The sequence below is a fragment of the Euprymna scolopes genome, chromosome 21 (assembly GCF_053919585.1).
Source record: "Euprymna scolopes isolate OS-2025 chromosome 21, ASM5391958v1, whole genome shotgun sequence".
NCBI lineage: Eukaryota > Metazoa > Mollusca > Cephalopoda > Sepiida > Sepiolidae > Euprymna > Euprymna scolopes.
The window spans coordinates 35,824,722-35,846,003 of record NC_136502.1 but is presented as its reverse complement, the minus strand read 5'-3'; the positions used below and the strand labels follow the sequence as shown (position 1 = coordinate 35,846,003).

The 21,282-nt window shown below is 33.3% G+C and overlaps 1 protein-coding gene across 1 annotated transcript; it reads left to right on the top strand.

Annotated features, from left to right (window-relative positions):
* The first annotated feature begins 4,758 nt into the window (after positions 1-4,758).
* Positions 4,759-16,869, top strand: LOC145242104 (uncharacterized). Its single transcript, XM_080105019.1, has 2 exons — positions 4,759-4,870; positions 9,057-16,869. Exon 2 carries the CDS (start codon positions 15,153-15,155, stop codon positions 16,758-16,760), a length of 1,608 nt encoding a protein of 535 aa, XP_079961145.1. The 5' UTR covers positions 4,759-4,870; positions 9,057-15,152; the 3' UTR covers positions 16,761-16,869.
* The last annotated feature ends 4,413 nt before the right edge of the window (positions 16,870-21,282 follow it).

Sequence of the window (21,282 nt, the reverse complement as noted above, 5' to 3'; positions counted from 1 at the left end):
CCTTCTTCAGCTGTATTTTGTTGAACCCAAAAATGTTTCTGTCAAACTCGGGAATCTGGACGGAATTTTATTTTTCAATCGCCCACACTAAGAATTGAACTTTCAACTTTCGGGAGGATACCATTTTTACAATTGATTTTTTTTCAAAGTACTCTAAACACTGCACCACGGGTTCTGGCGGACAGTTCTCATACAAATTTTGGGAGTTTCAAAGTACAAATACTGAATAACAAAAAAAAACGAAAAAAAAAACGAAGGTACTGTTTAGCGTTTTTACCGGTTCTGGTAGGGGCACGCAGAAAATTAGGGGAGACGCTAGCTGACTATTACTAATATTTTAATATTGTATTTTACTTTTTATCCAAATAAAAATTCAATTAATAGTAAATAAATAAAAATAATTCAGTGTGTAAAAAGTTTGTGTAAGAAATATGCACACACATATATACAATCAGTGGTTATGTAAAATCCCAGCTGGTTATGTGAATCCTAGCATGGATGAAACGCGGAATATTCTGTGTAGCTTAATTGACATATATATTTTATAACTTACTATATATATATATATATATATATAGTAAGTTATAGGAAGCTACAGACGGACAAAAAAACGGCCGGGTAGCTGAAACAATAATGTAACTTAACAGAAAGATACGTTAATAAAAAATAAAACGCATATTTGCTCTACAACAGTATTGAGCACTTTCTTCAGTTTTTATTAATTACCATTTCCACTAAATATATAAGTGACTTTATCTGTCTGTGTGTGAAACATTCTTTACCAAACTACTCTGTCAATTTTGAATCTCAAGTCTTGAAAGTCGGTATGTAGGGGATTTGGACATGTGGAAAAAATTCAATTTGGTTTTCAGCCAGTAAAATAAGCTGCTAAAGGGTCAAAATTGAAAAAAATGTAACTTGGCAAGCGTAAGTCAACTAAACATGTTACTTCTACACATGTGCAAATTTAAAAAGTTATCTTTAAAGTTTTTATATGTATATGGACTTAGCTCAGATGGTAAGAAATAATTCTGGAGAGCGATATATTTTGAGTTCAATTCTAACTGGTGGCACTCAAGTCATATTTTTATTAATTTTTTTAAAACTTTGAAATCACTATTATATATTGGGTACAATATAATAATCAATAGAGAATTGGCTCTATAATAAAAAATATGGAATTTGCATGAATTAAAATATTATATATAGGTCTGCTAGTAATAATCTCTACTATTATAGAAAAGTGTGAGTGTGTATGTGTGAGTAAGTTCGTTCCGTATGGACTCTTAAATGACCGGGCCGATTTTTTGAAATTTCACACAAATGTACTTTATTTGCCTGCCAGTGTTCTTATATCACATATATATATAGATAGGTTTTGTGTAGGAATGTCTTCGATAAGTATCGATAATCAAAAACATCCAATGAATGAAGGAACAGGCGATTTTGACTAAAGTTAACACCTTATACAGCCTAACAACACAAGTGCATTTGAGAAGTTTTATTACCACTCAAGTAGAAAGACCCAGCATATAAAATCAACAGTAGATTCTTTGATATGATAGGGGCGCATTCAAAATGAATGTTTCTGTTTAAAGCACAATTGAAGTATGATCTTTGACTTTTGTATTTTAAACTTTAATTCAAGCCATTGTATATAAAAAATAATTTTTAAAAAAACCAACAGTATGTTCTCTACAGTGCAATGTAAACTAAAATGTATTGTGGACTTAGTCACTGCGGGGAGGCATGTGAAACTTCCTTCCAGTGCAACGCAATGGGTCTCCATCTAGGCAATTAATTGATTTGATTCAAAAATGGGCGATTTTACCGGTTTTGATAACAATAAAAATATGGGAGTATGAAACATTTGTTGATCATCATTCAATCCCGGGCAACGTCGGGTATTCATGCTAATATATATATATATATATATATATATATATATATATATATATATATATATATATATATATATAAAATTGACCTTGTCTGTGTGAAACAGTCTTTACTACTCTATCAATTTTTGGTCTTCAGGCTTGAAACTTGATATACATACATATATATATATATATATATATATATATATATATATATATATATGAACAAATGATTAATAAAACATGTTAAAAGACATCTTGAAAAAGAGTTAAAAACATATTTAATTTTAAAAGAGTTAAAAACATATTTAATTTTAAAAGAGTTAAAAACATATTTAATTTTAAAAGAGTTAAAAACATATTTAATTTTAAAAGAGTTAAAAACATATTTAATTTTAAAAAGGAAGCACAAGATAAGATTTTTTTTTTAATATATATATATATATATATATATATATATATATATATATATATATTTAGGCAGAATCTCATTATTCGCGCATATTTTATTGAAGAGGATCTTCGTTCTTCTTTTTATGATCTTTCTTTCGAATTTTTCTTGTTTTCGTACAAGTATTTTTGTTGTGGGATCCAAAGTTCTTATAAAGTCCCCTAGTTTACCAAACGTTTTCGGTCTCGATTGACCATCGTCAGGGTTGTTCTTCCTGTGCATCCTGCTTATTGATTAATTTGTTCTCTGTCGTTTCGAAAGAAAGATCATAAAAAGAAGAACGAAGATCCTCTTCAATAAAATATGCGCGAATATATATATATATATATATATATATATATATGGGGGATTTGGACATGTGGAACAAATTCGATTTGATTTTTAGCCAGTAAAAATAGCACCTAAGGGGGGCAAAATTGAAAAAAAATTGTAACTTGGTAGGTTATAACTCATCTAAATGTGTTACTTCTATGCATGCATAAATATACCTTTATACCTTTAACAATGTTATTTTTAAAGTTTTGATATGCATATGGACTTAGATGGATGGTAACAAATAATGCTGGAGAGCTATATGTTTTGGTTTCGATTCTAGCTGAGGCACTCAAGTTATAATTTTATTTATTTTTTTAACTTTTAAAATCACTACTATATACTGAATACAATATAATAATCAGCAAAGAATTGGTTCTATAATAATAATAATAAATACGAAATCTGCATAAATTAAAACATCATATATAAGCATATTTTATGACTGGGCCTGCTAGTAATAATACTGACAGAAATAGATCAATCGTAGTCAAGGGCGACCAACCTAAACCAAGATATAGGGAAGAGTGTCACTGTTTTTGCTGGTTTACTCCATTTATCCTTGATCCTCACTTTGTAATTCTAAGTCTTTATCAAGGAGAAATCAAGTACAATTTTGACCGAAAATCAAATCTCTGTCTCTTGACCTATAAAAAATCTGTGAGAAATTCTACAATTATAAGCAAGCCTCTGATTGGCTAATTTGGCCACCCACTGTCTTTGTTTAGACCAATCAAATTGGTTGATGTTTTAACCGCCAGAGATGAGCTTGGTGGGCCTTTTTGCCTTTTCTCTTTACAGGCAGTTCCAGACATGCAGCCCATGAAGAAGGAACATGAAACTCAACTCTCTATGGATATGAGGCGTTTGGACGCCTTTAACTTTTCGTCTCCTTGAGACTTTATTTGAAAGCCTAAATGATTAGGCATAGTTATTATTATATATGTCTCCCAGATACTTTTTTAAGGTCAGAATTATTGACCCGTCATTAATGACTTTTTCTGCAAATGAACATGAATTATGAACTTCTGTAATATCGACTCAAGTCGAGAATTGAGTCTTTTTATCAGAAAACATCATACCAACTCCTTCAACGGCTGTAATTAATCTGATCTTCGAACAGTGCTGCACTCGAATACCAGTTCCCAATGAAGATAAAAGAACTATTACTTTTCGAGGTTGTGATAAGATCTATTCAGAGGCAAAATGGCATTTCCTTTTTTTGCAATGAAGAAAGAATAAAATTTGTATCGAATTTTAGAGGTGTGCTTTGTTGTAATTGTTGTGTTTGTCTTGGAGTAAAAACAGGTGAGATAAATTATCTTACAAAATCTCTAACCAGTATTCCATTTTTTTTTTTTAATTGAGAAATTAATTTTTTTTATTGTAAACTTTCTTTAGAAAATATATTAAAATAAGTGTACGGCCAATAATGGAGTACTGTTGCCACATCTGAGCAGGAGCTACTAGAAGCAGCTTATCCTGCCTTGGCAAAGTTCAAAATAGACTTCGTAGCTTAGTAGAGGATGCCCTTTTCTCTTCCCTGCAACCTCTTTCCCACAGAAGAGACGTTGCGAGCCTGTCTCTGCTTTATCGTTATTTTCATGGCAGGCGCTCGTCTGAGCTTCAATCTATGGTCCAGTGGTCCACCCTCGCCAAACTTTCACGAAAAACACTCGTCTAGCCACAATCACTATCAATAATTTCCCACATTCTTTATCTGTGCCTAAGCCTAAATGTAGATTCCATGTACAAAGCTTCTTTCTTAAAACTGCACGCCTGGAGAACTCTTTTCCGTTTGCCTGCTTTCCAGCTGACTACAATTTGATTGTCTTCAAGTCCAACGTAAAGAAGTTCTTGATGAACCGTCCCTCTAAGTAATCCATAATCCAATTTACAAAATCTTCACTCCTTATTACGCTATAATACCATAACTAATGTATGCCCATTAGCTCTTATCCTCGAGTGGCCTCCTGGCCGTGATAAGTGGGGACTCCTTTGTTAGAAAAAACAAAAAAGGATTATTTTTCATTTTTCGTAAAAAAATTAAATTGTAGGTGCATCGATTTCCGTATTCGTACAACTGGACTTCAATTAAGAAGGGACTTTCTAATCTGTGACACCGTTTCTGTTGGTCTTTTTCATAAATATTCAATGCTAACAAACTCGAATTTTAGCGATATTTTTACGACTTGAAACCTTTATAAAACAAATCGAAATATTTCAGGTAAATCACTTTGATTTATATCGGCCATGTTTAATGATCGCAACTACAGAGCAAAACAAAATTGTCAATCAAAATTATTTAATGTCCTTCAAGAGTTTATTTATTTTTTTTTAGGTAGACGGTGTTGATATAACCGTGTACAAAAACGGGGATCAATTTATCATCTTACTGATACTCTAAATCGATCCTCCATTTTTTGACCGCTTCCTAGTTGTTTTGAAAGAAAAATGCGATCTTTATTTTATTTTTTTATTTTTTTTTACTTTTTATTCATTTGTAGACAATTCTTGTTTATGTATCTTTAAAAAAAAGCAGTTATCTTTGAAAACATTTTAATCATAATTAATTTAACGTATTTTCATTAAATTAAAAACGGTAACGAATGTTCGTTAGGGCTTGTATTACTCTACACATAGGGCCTTTTGGCCAAGATCAAAGTGTAGTATCTGTGCTTGCTGCAGTGCATTTCTTGTCCTCTTTTAGTGGAGGAGAAATCCCTCACGACTGAGACAATTTTTTATTTTTGTACCTTTTCTCCACGTTAAAAAACGACCCTGGTGTCTAACTCTGTCCCGTGGGGAGGCATTGTAAATAGATACTACTACACATAGGTTCGAAAAAGTTTTCAAAAAACAAATAAATGTTATCAAAAGCAAGATAAGTTACTTTTCTACCTAACTGGATAATTTTTTTAGTTTTATTTATTGTAACATGCTTATTCAGCTCGAAAAACAGTGTTTACTGATGTATTGGAAATTTTAAAATGGCACCCGACTCTCTGTTGAACACGGTAAAGGTGGGAAAATAAGTTAAAAATAAAAAAACTATACGAAATACTGTTAAAAACCCACCGAATATATGTCAGCCTATGTCACTGAGTGTAACATATTGGGCGAGTTTCTAACATTTTGTATAATTTTTTATTTTAACTCATTTTCACAAACTTACCATGTTCAACGGAGTCCGGCGGCTCCGGCGCCATTTTTAATTTTCCAATACAAATAAAAATATGAATCAAATTTAATCAAAGAAATAAAAATATCAAAAAATAAACTAAATACACGCGCGATTTTTAAAAAGCCTACGAGACATTTACGACGAAGAAAGTAAAAGAAAACCTTTCGCGCATTTCAGGGAGCAACCATTAAAAAAAAAAAAACGTTTATGCAGGATCCACGTTCCCCGTAAAGTACCTTTATTTTAAAACATTAATTGAGTTTGTGTTGAACACGGTAAGTTTGGGAAAATGAGTTAAAAATAAAAAAAAAACTATACAAAATGTTAGAAACTCGCTCAATATATGTTACCATGACATAGGCTGACATATATTTGGTGGGTTTTTAGCAGTATTTTGTATAGTTATTTTTTTTATTTTTAACTCATTTTCCCAAATTTACGGTGTTTAACAGAGTCCGGCGCCATTTTGAATTTTCCAATACATTGGTGAACATGTTTTTTCGAGCTGAATAAACATGTTACATTAAATAAAAACACGAAAAATATATCCAGTTTGGTAGAAAAGTAACTTATCTTGCTTTTGATAACATTTATTTGTTATATATTTGTTTTTGACAACTTTTTCGAATCTATGTGTACACTGTACAGTAATACAAACCCGTTATTTTTTATTTTCTATGGTTTTGATATACCCGCGTTTTTATTGGTTACAAAATAGGTGACTGATTTACCAGAACGTTGTAACTAAAAAGTGAGCACCCCTTTCAAATGTCGAAATAATGATTTTTTTTTTTTTTCAAGTTTTTTGTTTTTTTCATAATCTGGTTAATTAGTATTCAATCAATAATAACCCAGTGAAAAAATTTCAAAACTATCAGTATACAAATTACGCGGGGAGGAGGCGGGGGGTTGTACAACTCCGCCACCTTTTTTTTTTTTCTGACGATTATCATAATTTATACACTGAATAATCATATTAGCAGAAAAAAATTAAAAAAAAAAAAAAAAAAAATTAATGGCTTTTAAGAAGGGGGTTCACTTTCACGTTATAACGTTCTAATCACGTGACACGTTGTTAAAGAAATGTAAGTCAGTAAGTCAGGTAGCAATGAAGTAGAACGTTATAACGAGAAAGTCTTCTTAAAAGTCATTAACTTTTGTTTTTTGTTTTTGTTTTTTGTTTTAGTTTTTATAAATCACCTGAAAAAAAGTTTTAAAAAAAGGTGTTAAACGCATTTTTAGGAGGTTCGCCTTTTTTCTTTCTCTTTTTTATTTAAATCATAAGTATTTTTTGGTGAAAGAAAAACATGTCCGCCAGCGACTAAAACATTGAATCACATTTAGATTTTCATGGCGTTAAAAAGAAACAACTAAACAGGTTACATTTGTAGATTAACACCGTCAGCTTTATTAAAGTGAACAACTTGTCGGAAAGAAAAGGAAAACTATAATTATAAAATTTGAAGAGACTCAGTTTCGCATTGGTATTTTATGGCAGTTAATCATTTTTGTTTTGAGAGGGAGCGGAGATAAAAAATTATGTATATTTGGCTTTTGAAGGGGAGTGTCTACTTTTGTAATTGATTACTTGTGGTTTTATGGGGGTTTTATTTTTGACGGGAAGTGCCATTTGCATTTAGGATTAGATGAAGAGTTAGGTGAGTTGTTTTTTGTTTTGTTTTTTTAGCCTCATGCCACTCCGACTTAGGATTAGTGTTAAGATAAGTTAATTACTAATCTAGGAACTCTCATCCATTTTAACTTCTTCTTGAACTCTCCTGTGTTGCAGTGTGCCCAAACCAACAAAGTCTCTTTAAAACAGCTTGGTTAAGGAGGATAGTCCTGCATGACATTGAGATTTGTGGATTGGAGACAAATACCTTGGACTCTACAAATTGCCCCGTCATAGTCGGAAATCACACTTGATGGTCTGAACCCTTCCCATATGCTGATTATTGTAAAATACCTTGACAATGACACTTCTAAAATATGTGGATCAGATCTTATCCTTGCTAGAAATGCTCTGCTGAGCTGGCCCCTGTCCTCTTGCTTCACTGATAGATGAAAAATTGCTTCTATGGTACCAGTAAGAATAAAATTTTCATGAGTCTTATTTGTCTATTATCATTAATAGATGAAAACATAATTACTTGTTTGAAATGCAAAGGTCAAGTATTATGGTTCTTTTGTGCTCCTAAACTAAAGAGAAATAATAAGTGCCTTGTGTACCACCACTTTGGTGAAAAAAAAAAAAAAAAAAAATCCACAGTGCGATACTTAATTTTTTTTTTTCTTTTCATTTTGGAATTCTTTGAGATAAGGCTTCATAATTTGGTTATTCAGTTTTTTTTTGTTTTTTTTTGTTTTTTGGGGTTTATTTTCCAAACTGTTATTCTCATCTACATAGTTGTTGCTGTTTCATCACGTTTCAGCAAACTTATCCTCTGGCCTTCTTTAGGTGATTAACTGCAACGGGATGAGAATGCTGAATCTTGTAACTGTTCGATGCCTCCGCTCAGTCTCGAAAGACAAAGGATACCTCCTGTAGAGGCAGCTGCGCATGTAATTGTGAGGCAAGGGTTGCACAATCTCCAACCACACCTCCTCTGAATCGGCATTGTTTGATCCAGTGGCAAGGAGAAGACCAGAACGACTGGAAACAATATCGAGATAAGTGGAGAGCACATACAGCACCTGGAAGTCCAAAATGGTCACCCATCTAGTATTGGCCAGGCTCATCGTTGCTTAACTTCGATGATCTGACAGGAACTGGTGTGTCAAACCTGATTATGCTGTAACTGTATCCCTAGTAATTACTGCCTTCCATAGTTGTTGTTGTCTCACCATGTTTTGGACAACTAATCCTCTGACCTGCTTTGGGTAGGATTAAAACTGCTATCTTCAGACAATGCTCACCTGGCATGGTGGATAGATGCGTTGAGTCTCTATGGTTCCAGGTGAGCATTGTCTGAAGATAGTGAGACAACAACTATGGAAAGCAATAATCATTGGGGATACAGTTATAAGACTCAGCGTTTCTATCTCATTGCTGTTAACGACCTGAAGAAGGCTAGAGGATAAGTTTGGCGAAACGTGGTGAAACAACAATTATCAAGATGAGTGTAAGTCTGCAAAAAAAAAAAAAAATGAATACTCAAAAGTACGATATTTATCTCTTGAAAATAAACTTCCTTCTAAAGTGTTTTTTTTTTTTTTTTTTTTTTTTCAGACCTCAGATCCGGATCGTTGCACTCTGCATTACCAGAAAACAAGCGGTGCATAAAAATACTGTTAAAAAAAAAAAGAAAAAGCTAACTACCCTAACCCGACAAAATCAACATATATTCAATTATTAGTCTATACTGATGTCTATCAACTCAAAGCCAAGACCTGATTGACAAAAGCATTAAAAAAAAAAAACACAACTTGTGTCTAACTCTGTCCTCGTGGAGAGGCAAGTAAATATAACATACAAAAAAGAAAAAAAAAAAAACAGTTAATTTTACCTTCCAAAACCATAACGTGATATATTTAAGGATTTGGGGGTTGTTTTTTTTTTTGTTGTTGTTTTTTGGGTTTTTTTTTACAAATAAGGTTATATTAACTTACTGAATTATCTCCCTTTGTTTACTAAACCGAATTATCTCCTTCGTTCACTGAACTGATTATTAACTTTATTTTATCACCATAGAAGCTGTAGTTATCATAGAGTATTAATATATATTTATTATCCTAAATATTAGCCTTTTTTTTTTTTTCAATTTCAATGATTCCAATGTCTCGAACAACTTAGATTTTGCCTTTTTAAAACTCAGCTGGAATAGTCGAGTATATAGGAATATAATTTTTCTTTCTCTTTTTTTAGATCCCTGATCTTGATTTTGATTATCTAGAGAAACAATAAAATTTAAACATTAAGTTTGACATTTTTAATAGAACAAATTCATTGTACTTTTTAGATACATAGGTAATATCAACAGTATTAGTGCATAAATAACTAATAATAAATAAAACAAAATTATACAAAGAAGAATGACGAAATAGTAACAAACAAGTTTTTATTACTGACAAAAACATTTGTCAAACCACCAATAAGAAATATATAAATTAATATTAGAAATAAACAAGGGTAGATAACTCTCGTGCCCTCCAGTTTTTTGTTGTCAAAAAACAATCTATGCTTGTAATACTGTGAAACTGCAGTAAAGTCTTAAAACTAAGTGCTTTTTATTATTTATACATAAATATATATATTACATACATATATATAAATATAACTGTATATATTTATAGTTTTCATCAATATTCACTGCGTTTTTCATTTTAAACTCCAACAATTGTTTCCTATGCCTTTTGTAAGCTTAGCTTTATTTTTTTAAAAAGAAAAAAAGAAAATAATTGGAATATTTTCTCCTTTCCGTTGTTACGTGTGTGTCTTTATAAAATAAAAAATTTGTTCTCTAACCGAACAGTCACTGGAGATGGGCCGTGTCGCCTTCCATTTCTGCTGCAAAATCTGCAGTTTTACCATGGACGGAACTTCCCTGAGCCGCCTTCATACTTTCAAAAGTGGATAGCAGTTTTTTTTCTTGAGCAAGCTGCTCAAAACTACATGCTAGCTTTTGTATTAATACTGATACCAAACATTTGTTTACTTCAACTGTTTGGTATAAAGTTAGCTTATCTAATAATAATAATAATAATAATCTGTTTATATATCAAATCTGTATCGGTATAAGATGAACAGATTCGTTTAAGTGCGTTAGTTTAACCTAGTACATTTGAATACGCATAAAATCTATACAAGAAACAATTATCATCAAATTTGTCGATTCTAATTAAAAAACAGCTACTTTGATTATTAATTCAAGAAGTTAAATTGATGAAAAATATTTGCATCTACAAACTACTTCTGTACTTCGTTTACATATAATGTATGTAAATCGGGTATTGAGTATTTGATAGCTTTTCTGTTTTATACACACACACACACACACATATATATATGAGTGCACATAGTTATGTTATCTGCATTATGCATACACGCACATTCTTATGTCAGTTAATATAGACACACAGAATCATCCACATATCAATTAATATACAAACATATTTTCTTGTACGTATTGATATACAAATTCTTGCATCTAGACATGTAGGCACAGACCTATTGTTGCATCTATAAAACTAGGCACTAGACATGTTAGTGTGTCTATAAAACTAGGCAAGGGCGCATTCTCATATCTAGCAACATAGTTACGGACACATTCTCATACCAAGCACATAGTCACGGACACATTCTCATATCTAGCAACGTAGTCACGGACACATTCTCATACCTAGCAACATAGTCACGGACACATTCTCATATCTAGCAACATAGTCATGGACACATTCTCATATCTAGCAATATAGTCACGGACGCATTCTCATATCTAGCAACATAGTCACGGACGCATTCTCATACCTAGCAACATAGTTACGGACGCATTCTCATATCTAGCAACATAGTCACGGACGCATTCTCATACCTAGCAACATAGTTACGGACGCATTCTCATATCTAGCAACATAGTCACGGACGCATTCTCATATCTAGCAACATAGTCACGGACACATTCTCATATCTAGCAACATAGTCACGGACACATTCTCACATCTAGCAACATAGTCACGGACACGTTCTCATATCTAGCAACATAGTCACGGACACATTCTCATATCTAGCAACATAGTCACGGACACATTCTCACATCTAGCAACATAGTCACGGACGCATTCTCATACCTAGCAACCTAGTTACAGACACATTCTCATACCAAGCAACATAGTTACAGACACGTTCTCATATCTAGCAACATAGTCACGGACACATTCTCATATCTGTTAATACTCACGCACTCATTCTTATTTCTGTGAATAAAATTAATAAAGATAAATTCTTATGTCGTTAAGAAATTTGGCAAAGTTTTTACAATTAAAATCTAGTAAATACTTCCATCCAAAAACAAAAATAATAATAATTAAGAAAAAAAAATTTTTTTTTGTTTAATGAAAATCAAATCAATATTCCTTGGCAATGCCGGATATGAACAGCTAGTTTAACATAAACGGCATTTTAACATTATAAAGCAAATATTAACATTTGTATTTGGATTTAAATTCCGATTTCTTTTACTAAAACAGACACAAAGTTTTGTGTTTCTCGTTTATTAGTAACCTTGATAAATATATTGAATCAAGTTTTTATTGATTGAATATTTAAATGAACACTAACAGAATACAGGAAAATTAAAACTTTGTAGTTTTCTTTTAACAATCAAATATAAAAAAATAAAATCACGTAACCGATATTTGGTACATTTCAACTAATAAATTCATAATCATTCAAAATACAAAATAAACATTAAGTTGTTTTCCTGGTGTATGTTTCTTTGAAGAGTGCACTAAATTTATATTAAAATCCTCTGTTTTGATATAAAACACCTGTGCACGTTCTCCGAGACAATGTCTAAAGTATTCATCCTATATTTGTAAGAAAAGAAAATATAAAGTAATTGCTTATTAAATTATTTTTATTCATATCTATAAAATCTGTGGCATTCAAATAGTGTGTTTCATATGAAAATATAAAATCCATAACACTTTTATTTCTAGGTAAAAGGAAAACAAAAATGAATAAAACACCAAAGTGGAATTAGAATTCAATGAAAGTGCCTCTCTTTATTTCTCTTTTCTAATTTCATTTTTTTTTTTTTTAACAAAATAAATTAAAAATTATCACCTCTCTCCCTCTCCTTCTGTGGTTTGTTGATAAGAAAGTTCAACTAAGCAAGGGATATTTCTTTTTTTTTTCTTCTTCTTTCTTAAGTTAATTTCTTCATTTATTTTATTTCTCTGTTCAGAAAACTTGTGTAAAAAAATAAGCATCAAAAGTACATCCGTTACACAAAAAGATGGATGAAATAACTTTTAATGGATAGAAACCCATAGAGATTCGATTTATTGGTTATTGATTATCAATCACAACAGATTGTATTTAATGCTAGACTTAACTTCTTTTTTTTTTTTTTAATCACTAAAGATTAATAAAATTATAAGTACCGATTTATTTTATAAAGTGATCTGTCTAGAATTATTTTATTTTATAAAGTGATTTATGTGGTCTGTCTAGAAAATAATGAGTCTGATCATCTTTCAGTTTTAGTTTTTGATCAGTCATTTTTGAATGTGTCAGAAAACATTTGAGGCTTGTCAACTTCACAGAATTAACATAATTCCTAGTAAGCTTGAATTTATTAAAAGCATAACAATACAAAACCCACAATCATATCTCGGATATTATTACCGCTGACAATACACACAACATCTCTTTCTCATTCTGTTTTGTATTTTTTGCACAGAAGTGATCGAAAATATTACTTTTTTAATCACCTTAAATATTAATTTCAAAATTATCGAAATATTAATCGAACAAATGTTTTTTATTTGAGTATTCCTTTCAATATTTTTTGAGTGTTCAACTTTTTGGCTTATTTTTCCATTCATATTAATGATTGTGAGTGCTGAAGAAAGAATTGGATGAAAACGATTCTGTGGAGATTAACAATATAAACGATTTATAAAATAGTTCACAACTGATAGAATTACTATGAAATGAGAAGGTTTTAATTGTGATAGGAAATCAGTTTTGTTATTTTCTTGACAGACACATTTTACTTCTCTCAAAAGATATACTTGTAGTGATCACCATATTCCTCTGTGGCCATCATTTTTTTTTAATATTTAGAACTCTTAATTGGTTAACAATATAATAATAAAATCACTTATTCTTATATTTAGTTAATTAGATAAGCACATTCGCATACCTATTCTCATAGGTACAGCCACGTTCGTGTATATGTTCCCATGGGTTCAGACACATTTGCCAATCTATTTTCATAGGCACGGACATGTTCATGTATTTATATGGACAAGCAACAAAATTTTATGCAAACTGAAAACAGCTTGGAGGCAGCATTTATGGTTTCTGAATGAAACTATTTTGAATGAGATAAAGCTTATATTGATTATAATTTGTTTTTTTGATACGTACTGCCATTATTTTCTAGACAAGCTCGTTTTGTGGGAGGTAAAGATGGAAGTCAAGGGTTTATTTTAATACGGACCTTTTGAGATTTTTAGTGCTTTCAGTTAGATTTCGTTAGTCTGTTAGTTTGCTATTTTCTTAAAGTTATTTTTAAAAAGTCTGTTAAAAATTTATTCTTACATTTAATGCATGCAGAGTTTATTTTTTTACAGAAAATTTTAATTTTTTTTTTTTTTGAAAGAAAATTTTAATTAAATTTTAAATATTTTGTCTTAAAATAAAATTCTAATTAAAATGTTTGTATATAAAGAAAATTCGAATTGAATTTTCTTTTTTTTTTTTTTTAAAGAAAATTTTAATTAAAAAATTTCTTTGGTTTAAAGAAAATTTTAATTCAAAATTTGGGTTTACACTATTATCGTTATTAATATATATTTTTAAAAAGTTTAATTTAGTTTCAAATCATTCAATTGTTTATTTTTTTATTTAAAATATATTTATTTTAAAAATAAATGTTTTAAAATAATTATTTTTCAATAAACTAAACAACTAAAAAAATTTCTTAGATTTACTTTTTTTTTTAAAATAATTATAAAAATCCTATGAAAAAATTTATTTTAAATTTAGGTTTACTTTTTCATATATATATTTTGAACCCTATCCAAAATTTTAAATTTAATTTCAAATGGGTTTATTTTTTTATTTGAATATATTTCTTTAAAAGTTTTGAAATTATTTTAAAAAATAAGTGTTTGAAGAAATTTTTTTTTAATATAGTAAAACACTAAACGGCTCTTATTAAAAGTTAAATGTATTTTCATAAATTTTATCAAATATTCAGTAGAATGAGATTAAATAATTTTATAAGTGCAATTTGAAAAAAAAAAAGACAAATGTTTGAAAAGTATCTCTAATATAAAGGAGAAATGGTTTAATTTAAATCTGAGATTTCAAGCATTTGTTTTTTGTAATTAATATTTCTGACTATTTGTCTTCAAGATATGTACAACCATTCCAGTTCAGTAAGTGTTGAAATTTGTGGTTTTGGAAGGTAACCTTTATAAAACAAACAAACCATTTTAACACCAGATGATTAGTATTATTTTCCATGTTGAACTCTATTTTTATAGATCTGTTAATGTTTAAAGACACAATACGGACCGAAAGTCTTTTAATAAAAAATTCTTGGATTTAAAAAAAACAAAAACAAAAGATCTCTGAAATATCTAAAGAACAATGAACCATGCAGTTGAATCAAACACGGCAACCTCCGAGACTCAGGTGCTCTCCAAAGAAATGAATACGCACATTGAAGAAATGCAATTGCAGAATGCTGCATCTGCTGTGGAATTGTCCATGCATTCAGCTTCGCCCATAACTACAACCAGCAACAATCGTCGCAAACCTTCAGCCTGCGATATCTGTGGTAAAGTATTCAGCCGGTACGATAACCTCGAGCGTCACCGTCGCACTCACCAGGGTGAAAAGCTGTATAATTGTGACGTGTGCAGCAAGTCATTTGCGCAGAGTTCGTACCTGAAGGTTCATTATCGCACACACAGTGGGGAGCGTCCGTTTAAATGCAACATTTGTGGCTATGCTTTCAGTCGTAGTGATCATCTCGTCCGACACGTAAGAACACATCATTTAAGCAGGCAGGTTTCGGATGCAAAGAGCTTGAGTGGCAATAACCTAGAAACGGTGCAGTCGACATCGTTGCCAACAGGTGCCTCACAGAAACCGCAACTGCAGCAGCAACAAGTAATATCTAGTCAACCTTGCCCGACCAGTAACAATGACGCAAATCATCCTCACCAACCGGCTGAACCCTGCGGCCATCACAGCCATCTTCATTTGCACTCACACCTCCAACCAAACTATGCGTCATGTGGGAAGCTCGTTAATAACCACGACTGCGATACAACTAAGAATGCAAGTCATGACAAAGATCTTAAATGTGCCTCTGGTTGTGCAGGTGACGGTTCGAATGCTTGCCAAACAGCACCAATTCAGCAGCCGCCAATGCATCACTTATCACCAAACCATCCTGGAACCGGTCTCTTCAACTGTGACGTCTGCTGGAAGGCCTTCTCGCAGACGTCGCATGGGAACATCCATAAGCGTATTCACGCGACTGTGTTGCCTTACCAATGCCAAATGTGTGGAAAGTCCTTCTCGCGGCGGGACAACCTAAAGAGACACATCTCTACACACGATGGCCTGAAATCGTTTTCCTGCGAGGTTTGCAGCAAGGCATTTTCTCGGCGCGCGTATCTCAAGGTGCACCACCGTATTCATACTGGTGAGCGTCCGTACAAATGCACCATCTGCGACTATGCGTTCACGAGAAACGACCATCTAATAAGACACAACCGACCCAATAAGGGTGAACGGAAATTTAGCTGTATACCCTCAAATGTAAGGGAAGGAAACGGCTGCGCTGACGATGAACCACAGCACGAAGAACAGCATTTAACAACGGTTGGCACCACCTCCTCTTTTCATACGTCAAATCAAAATTCATCCTTGGTATTAACGGCTGCGTTATCTTCTGACGTGATCCCGGCATCTGCACACCATATGGTGCATACATCATCATCATTTTTGTCATCAGTCCCACATCATGGTCACCATCATCATCATCACCACCATCATCATCATCCCCACCATGCACCAACTTGCACTCCTGTTTCTAATATCTTCCCCAACCCCCAAATGACACCGGTTAATTCCCAGGTCTTTCCTTCTGTTCAAATTACTATGCCACAAAATTACTCCCACTCTACAGTAGCTCCCCACAGTACCTCCCACAAAATCAGACATCCATCATCATCATCAAACTAATTAAACTTTTTTCTTTTTTTATTATTATTTTGTTATCACTTTTGGCAGCTGCAAGTTGAATGTATTCAACTAAAAATTTGTTTATTAAAACTTGTTAAAATAAAAAAAATATTTTCTTTTTTATGATTTTTCTGTTTCACGAAAATCTGCTTCATCCAGTTTCCATATTTAGAGGACTGTGTGTGTCATTGACTCCAGAAATAACCTTTAATGAGCAAGTAGTCGAAGAGGTTGATGACTTAAAATATTTCGTTGCCACCTTTTTTAAAAAAATTTTTTACAAGAATTATCACTTATCCACGAGTAGCCTTCAGGCCTTTATAAGGGTTAATGAATGTAAGGTGGTAGTGTAGTAATTGTTAATGGCCTAAATTGGGTAGAATTTGATTATTTAAGGAAACTTTTCAACAAGAACTTGTTTACATTGGACTTGAAAGCTACAATATTGTAGTTGGTTGGGAAGCAGGCCGGCAAAACAGTGTTTCACAGGCGGGCAGTTTTAGGAAAAGCTTTGTTTATGGAATCTATGTTTAGATTTGGGCACAGATAGAAAGTGGGTGAAATTGTTGATAGTGGTTGTAGCTAGTCGAGTATTTTTTGTGAAAGTTCGGCAAGGAGAGAACCATAGATTGGAGTTTCATGGCCATAGGGTAGGAGGAAGATGAAATCTTGATTAGAATCAACAGGGCTCTCTCTGCTTTGTCAGCTTCATAATTGTCTTTGGTCACAAAAAGAAATTCAGCTAACAAACAAATGCCACATCTACTAGGTTTTTGTTTGCACAAGCCTTCTCAGTGGGTACACAACCTGGCCCCTGCGAGTAGCTATTCAAAGGCTGGAAGTCTTTGATTATTGGAATCTTCTGCGTATTCTCAAGATTCGTATCTCCAAACATGCCCCAAACAGCATGATCCATGCATGATATAAGCTTTTTAGATTTTAGGAAATACTTCTTATCAGGAGGCCCCAATGGTTTGAGCAGTAGCATTAACATCGCTACCGGGATGGTGCAGAAAGAGTGGTGAACAACTGAAGATATGGCTCACAATGGTTAAGACTGACTTTGATCGGCGTTCATGTCTTCGGTATGCGATGATGGAATCCTGAATGGCTAGAGTATGTTGCAGAGTCAGCAGCAGACAAACCTGGGTGGACTACCTTGACTCGTGATGTAGTGAATTCACTTGGAACCGGCTCAACCCATTCCAGGTGAATGCCATCACCAGTACAAGTATAGACACAAGGGTGAGCGACACCAGATAATGTCTTTTTTTATGAGGCGGGGGTATATCATAACTATTAAACCTTTGTGGAAGATGATTCCCCAAAACAAATATGTGTACGGCATAAAGTATTGGAAGAAATGAGAATACTCACACTTGATTTGATGTAGACATTTTATTTACAAGGAGGCAACTCATAGAATGACACAAATTACATCTATCAGTCTTAGTCCGATATTTCTTGTCTGTCACAACTATCACAGACAAAAGTAATATATGTCCATCTTCATTTACTCGAATTCAAACTCATCTTTTTGTTGGTGCCTGCCAGCATCTGTCTTGCGCTATTCTCACGTGGAGACACAAAAACGTGCATAACAGAGGTAAAAAGGAGGAGGTAACTCTGCCCGAAATGGAAAAGGAGTCAGTTCTCTTGATTGTAGTTCTATCGTTCTAGCAGGCTTTCCATGCAGTCTTATCTCTTCTTATGCACTCAAACCAGCTCTTCCTTGGTCGAGCATGATTTCTATTGCAACTGGAACATCTACGTGATAGTGGCACAATGATTACACCGAAGCTATTCCAGATCAAATAGGTCTGGACCCCATATCGTATTGCGAGCACAGGCTGAAAGACTACGTCTTAAGAATGGAAATTTATCTAGATATGAGGAGTAGTAGCATCCTCCTGACCCTCATCCCTATGCAATACTGCAGCAAACAGTGATATCACATCCGCAACCACCACCACCATTCAACATATCACCTAAATAGCAAAAGGTGGTTTCAACGTCAACCAGCGATTTAGTGGGCAACACATCAATATCTACAACAAATATAATCCAGATATTTTTATTATCCCGATTATTTAGACTACTGTTCTCATCTTGAGTGTTATTTTCACAACGTTTCAACTAATGTAACCTTCGACCTTCTTCAAGTGTCAAACTCGAAGATTCTCTCTGTCGAAACGCACAGAATTTTTAATGAAGCCGTTTATTTAATCCATGGGGTAGTTTGTATGCTCTGGTTCCATCAGCCATGACTGGGTAGAAATCCTAAGTTCTTCACAATTGTATTTTTAGTGTCATCTGTACTGAGGATTGGACCTTCAACCTCCAGAAGAGTGTAACTGACAACTGAATTTTACCAAGTACTTTATCCCCCATGCAAGGACCCATGAAATAGTGAATAAAGAAGGTTTGAGGTTACATTGATCGAAACGTGCAAATGACACTCCAAATGAGAATGGTAGTCAAATGAATCCAAATAACACGAATAACCAATCCTCATCTCAAAAATTCAAAAACATAAACCGAATAATTAAACATTCCCTGCAAACATCGATTTATTCAGACATTCGTATTATTTGGATTCATCGGACTACTGTTCTCATCTTGAGTGTCATTTTCACAGCATTTCTATAGAGGTAACCTCTGACCTTCTTCAGGTGTATTTTGTTGAACTCAGGGAATGTTTCTGTTGAACTTGGGAATTTGGACGAATTTCAAACTGACCCCTTTATTTACTACACGGGGGTAGCATGCTCTTGTTCCGTCAGTCATGACTAGATAGAGGTCCTAAGTAATTTGCAATTGTATTTTTCGGTCACCCACACTGAGAATTGAACTTACAACCTTAAGGAGAATATTTTTACAATTGATTTTTTCCAAGTACTCTAACCACTGCACCATGTGCCCTTGCGGACCAGTCATGGCTGACAGAACAAGAGCATGCTACCCCTGTGAAGTAAATAAAGGGTTCTGTTCGAAATTCCATTCAAATTCCTGAGTTTGACAGAAACATTTCCCAGTTCAGATTCACCTGAAGAAGATTGGAGATTACATTGACGGAAACGTTGTGAAAATCGCACTGAAGATGAGAACAGTAGTCTGAAGAATCCAAATAATACGAATAACCAATCCTCATCTCAAAAATTCAGAAACATCTTACTCAGACACGTTTGATGTTTTTAAATGACGATTGATTATCTGAACTACTTTTTTCATTTTGTTATTCTCGCAGTATTTCAGCTGATATAAACTTTTCCTTTTATTTGTATTGCGCCATGGATAAAAGTACTAAATAATAATTTCAGGAGGTTAAAAATTAAATCCTCAATATGAGCAATATTAAGAATACAGTTACTTAGTGATGGATGACAGAATGAGAACAAGCTAACCCTGTGGATTCTATTAATTTATATATTGCAAACTATTATCCTCATCTTTATTAGTTGTTGTTTCACAACGTTTCAGCCAACTATTCCTCTGGCCTTCGGGGCCTGTGGCACAGTGGATAGGGACATTGAATCTGTATGGTTCTAGGTGAGAATTGTCTGAAGATAGCGGTTTCAATCCTACCCAAAGCCGGCCAGAGGCTTATTTGGCCAAAACGTGGTGAGACGACAACAACTATGGATGGCAGTAATTGCTGAGAATGCAGTTAGGAGATTCGGAATTCCTATTCCGTTGCGGTCAGAGGAATAGTTGGCCGAAACATCGTGACACAACAACTAATAAAGATGAGGATAACAGTCCGCAATAAATAAATTGATAAATAATACTCATTTTAATAATGAATTCCAATTTTATACCTGTGGATTCTGTTTTTAAGTTTTTCAGGACTTGCTTGTGTGCTTATTCTTTCTATTCTATGGGATTTTTTGTTATTTGGATTCTTCGGACTACTGTTCTCATAATTTTTAGTTTTATTATCACAATGTTTTGACCGATATAGCCTTCAACCTTCTTCAGGTGTATCTGGTCAAACTCTGGAATCTGGAGGGCATTTTGAACAAAACCTATATTTAATCCATGTGGGTAGTTTGCCTTCATTCCATCAGCCATGACCAGTCTTAAATAGTTCACAAAGGATTTTTATCCTGAACCCCCAAAATCAACCGAGATTTCATCATTCTGTAATGATCCGGTCCTTGTTGATATTGTGGTAGGAGTTGAAGTTCTGTGCAGTTCTAGGTCGTTCACCCTCCCAGGCTTTGTCTTCTCTCTTTGAGAAGGGGTTAGTTTATTGCTAATCGCCTGAGGCGCTCTCACCAGGGAATGCCAACAGGGCTGCCCAGGCATTTTTTGCAGGTCAGTGTGTGCCTCCTAGAGGGCGCCGACTTCTCGATTCCACGTTTAGACCCTGGTATTGCAGTGGGAGAGAACTAAATATTTTATATTCTTAGTTTTGTTTGCACCGAGTAATGGACCATCAACCTCCAGAAGAGTGTCAGAACTGAATTTTTACCTCGTATTTTATCAGTTATGCCATGGTCCAGATTCCTGAGTTTGGTAG

What these genes read in the sequence shown, in the direction of transcription:
- LOC145242104 (XM_080105019.1), top strand. Translation starts at nt 15,153, where the DNA reads ATGAACCATGCAGTTGAATCAAACACGGCAACCTCCGAGACTCAGGTG.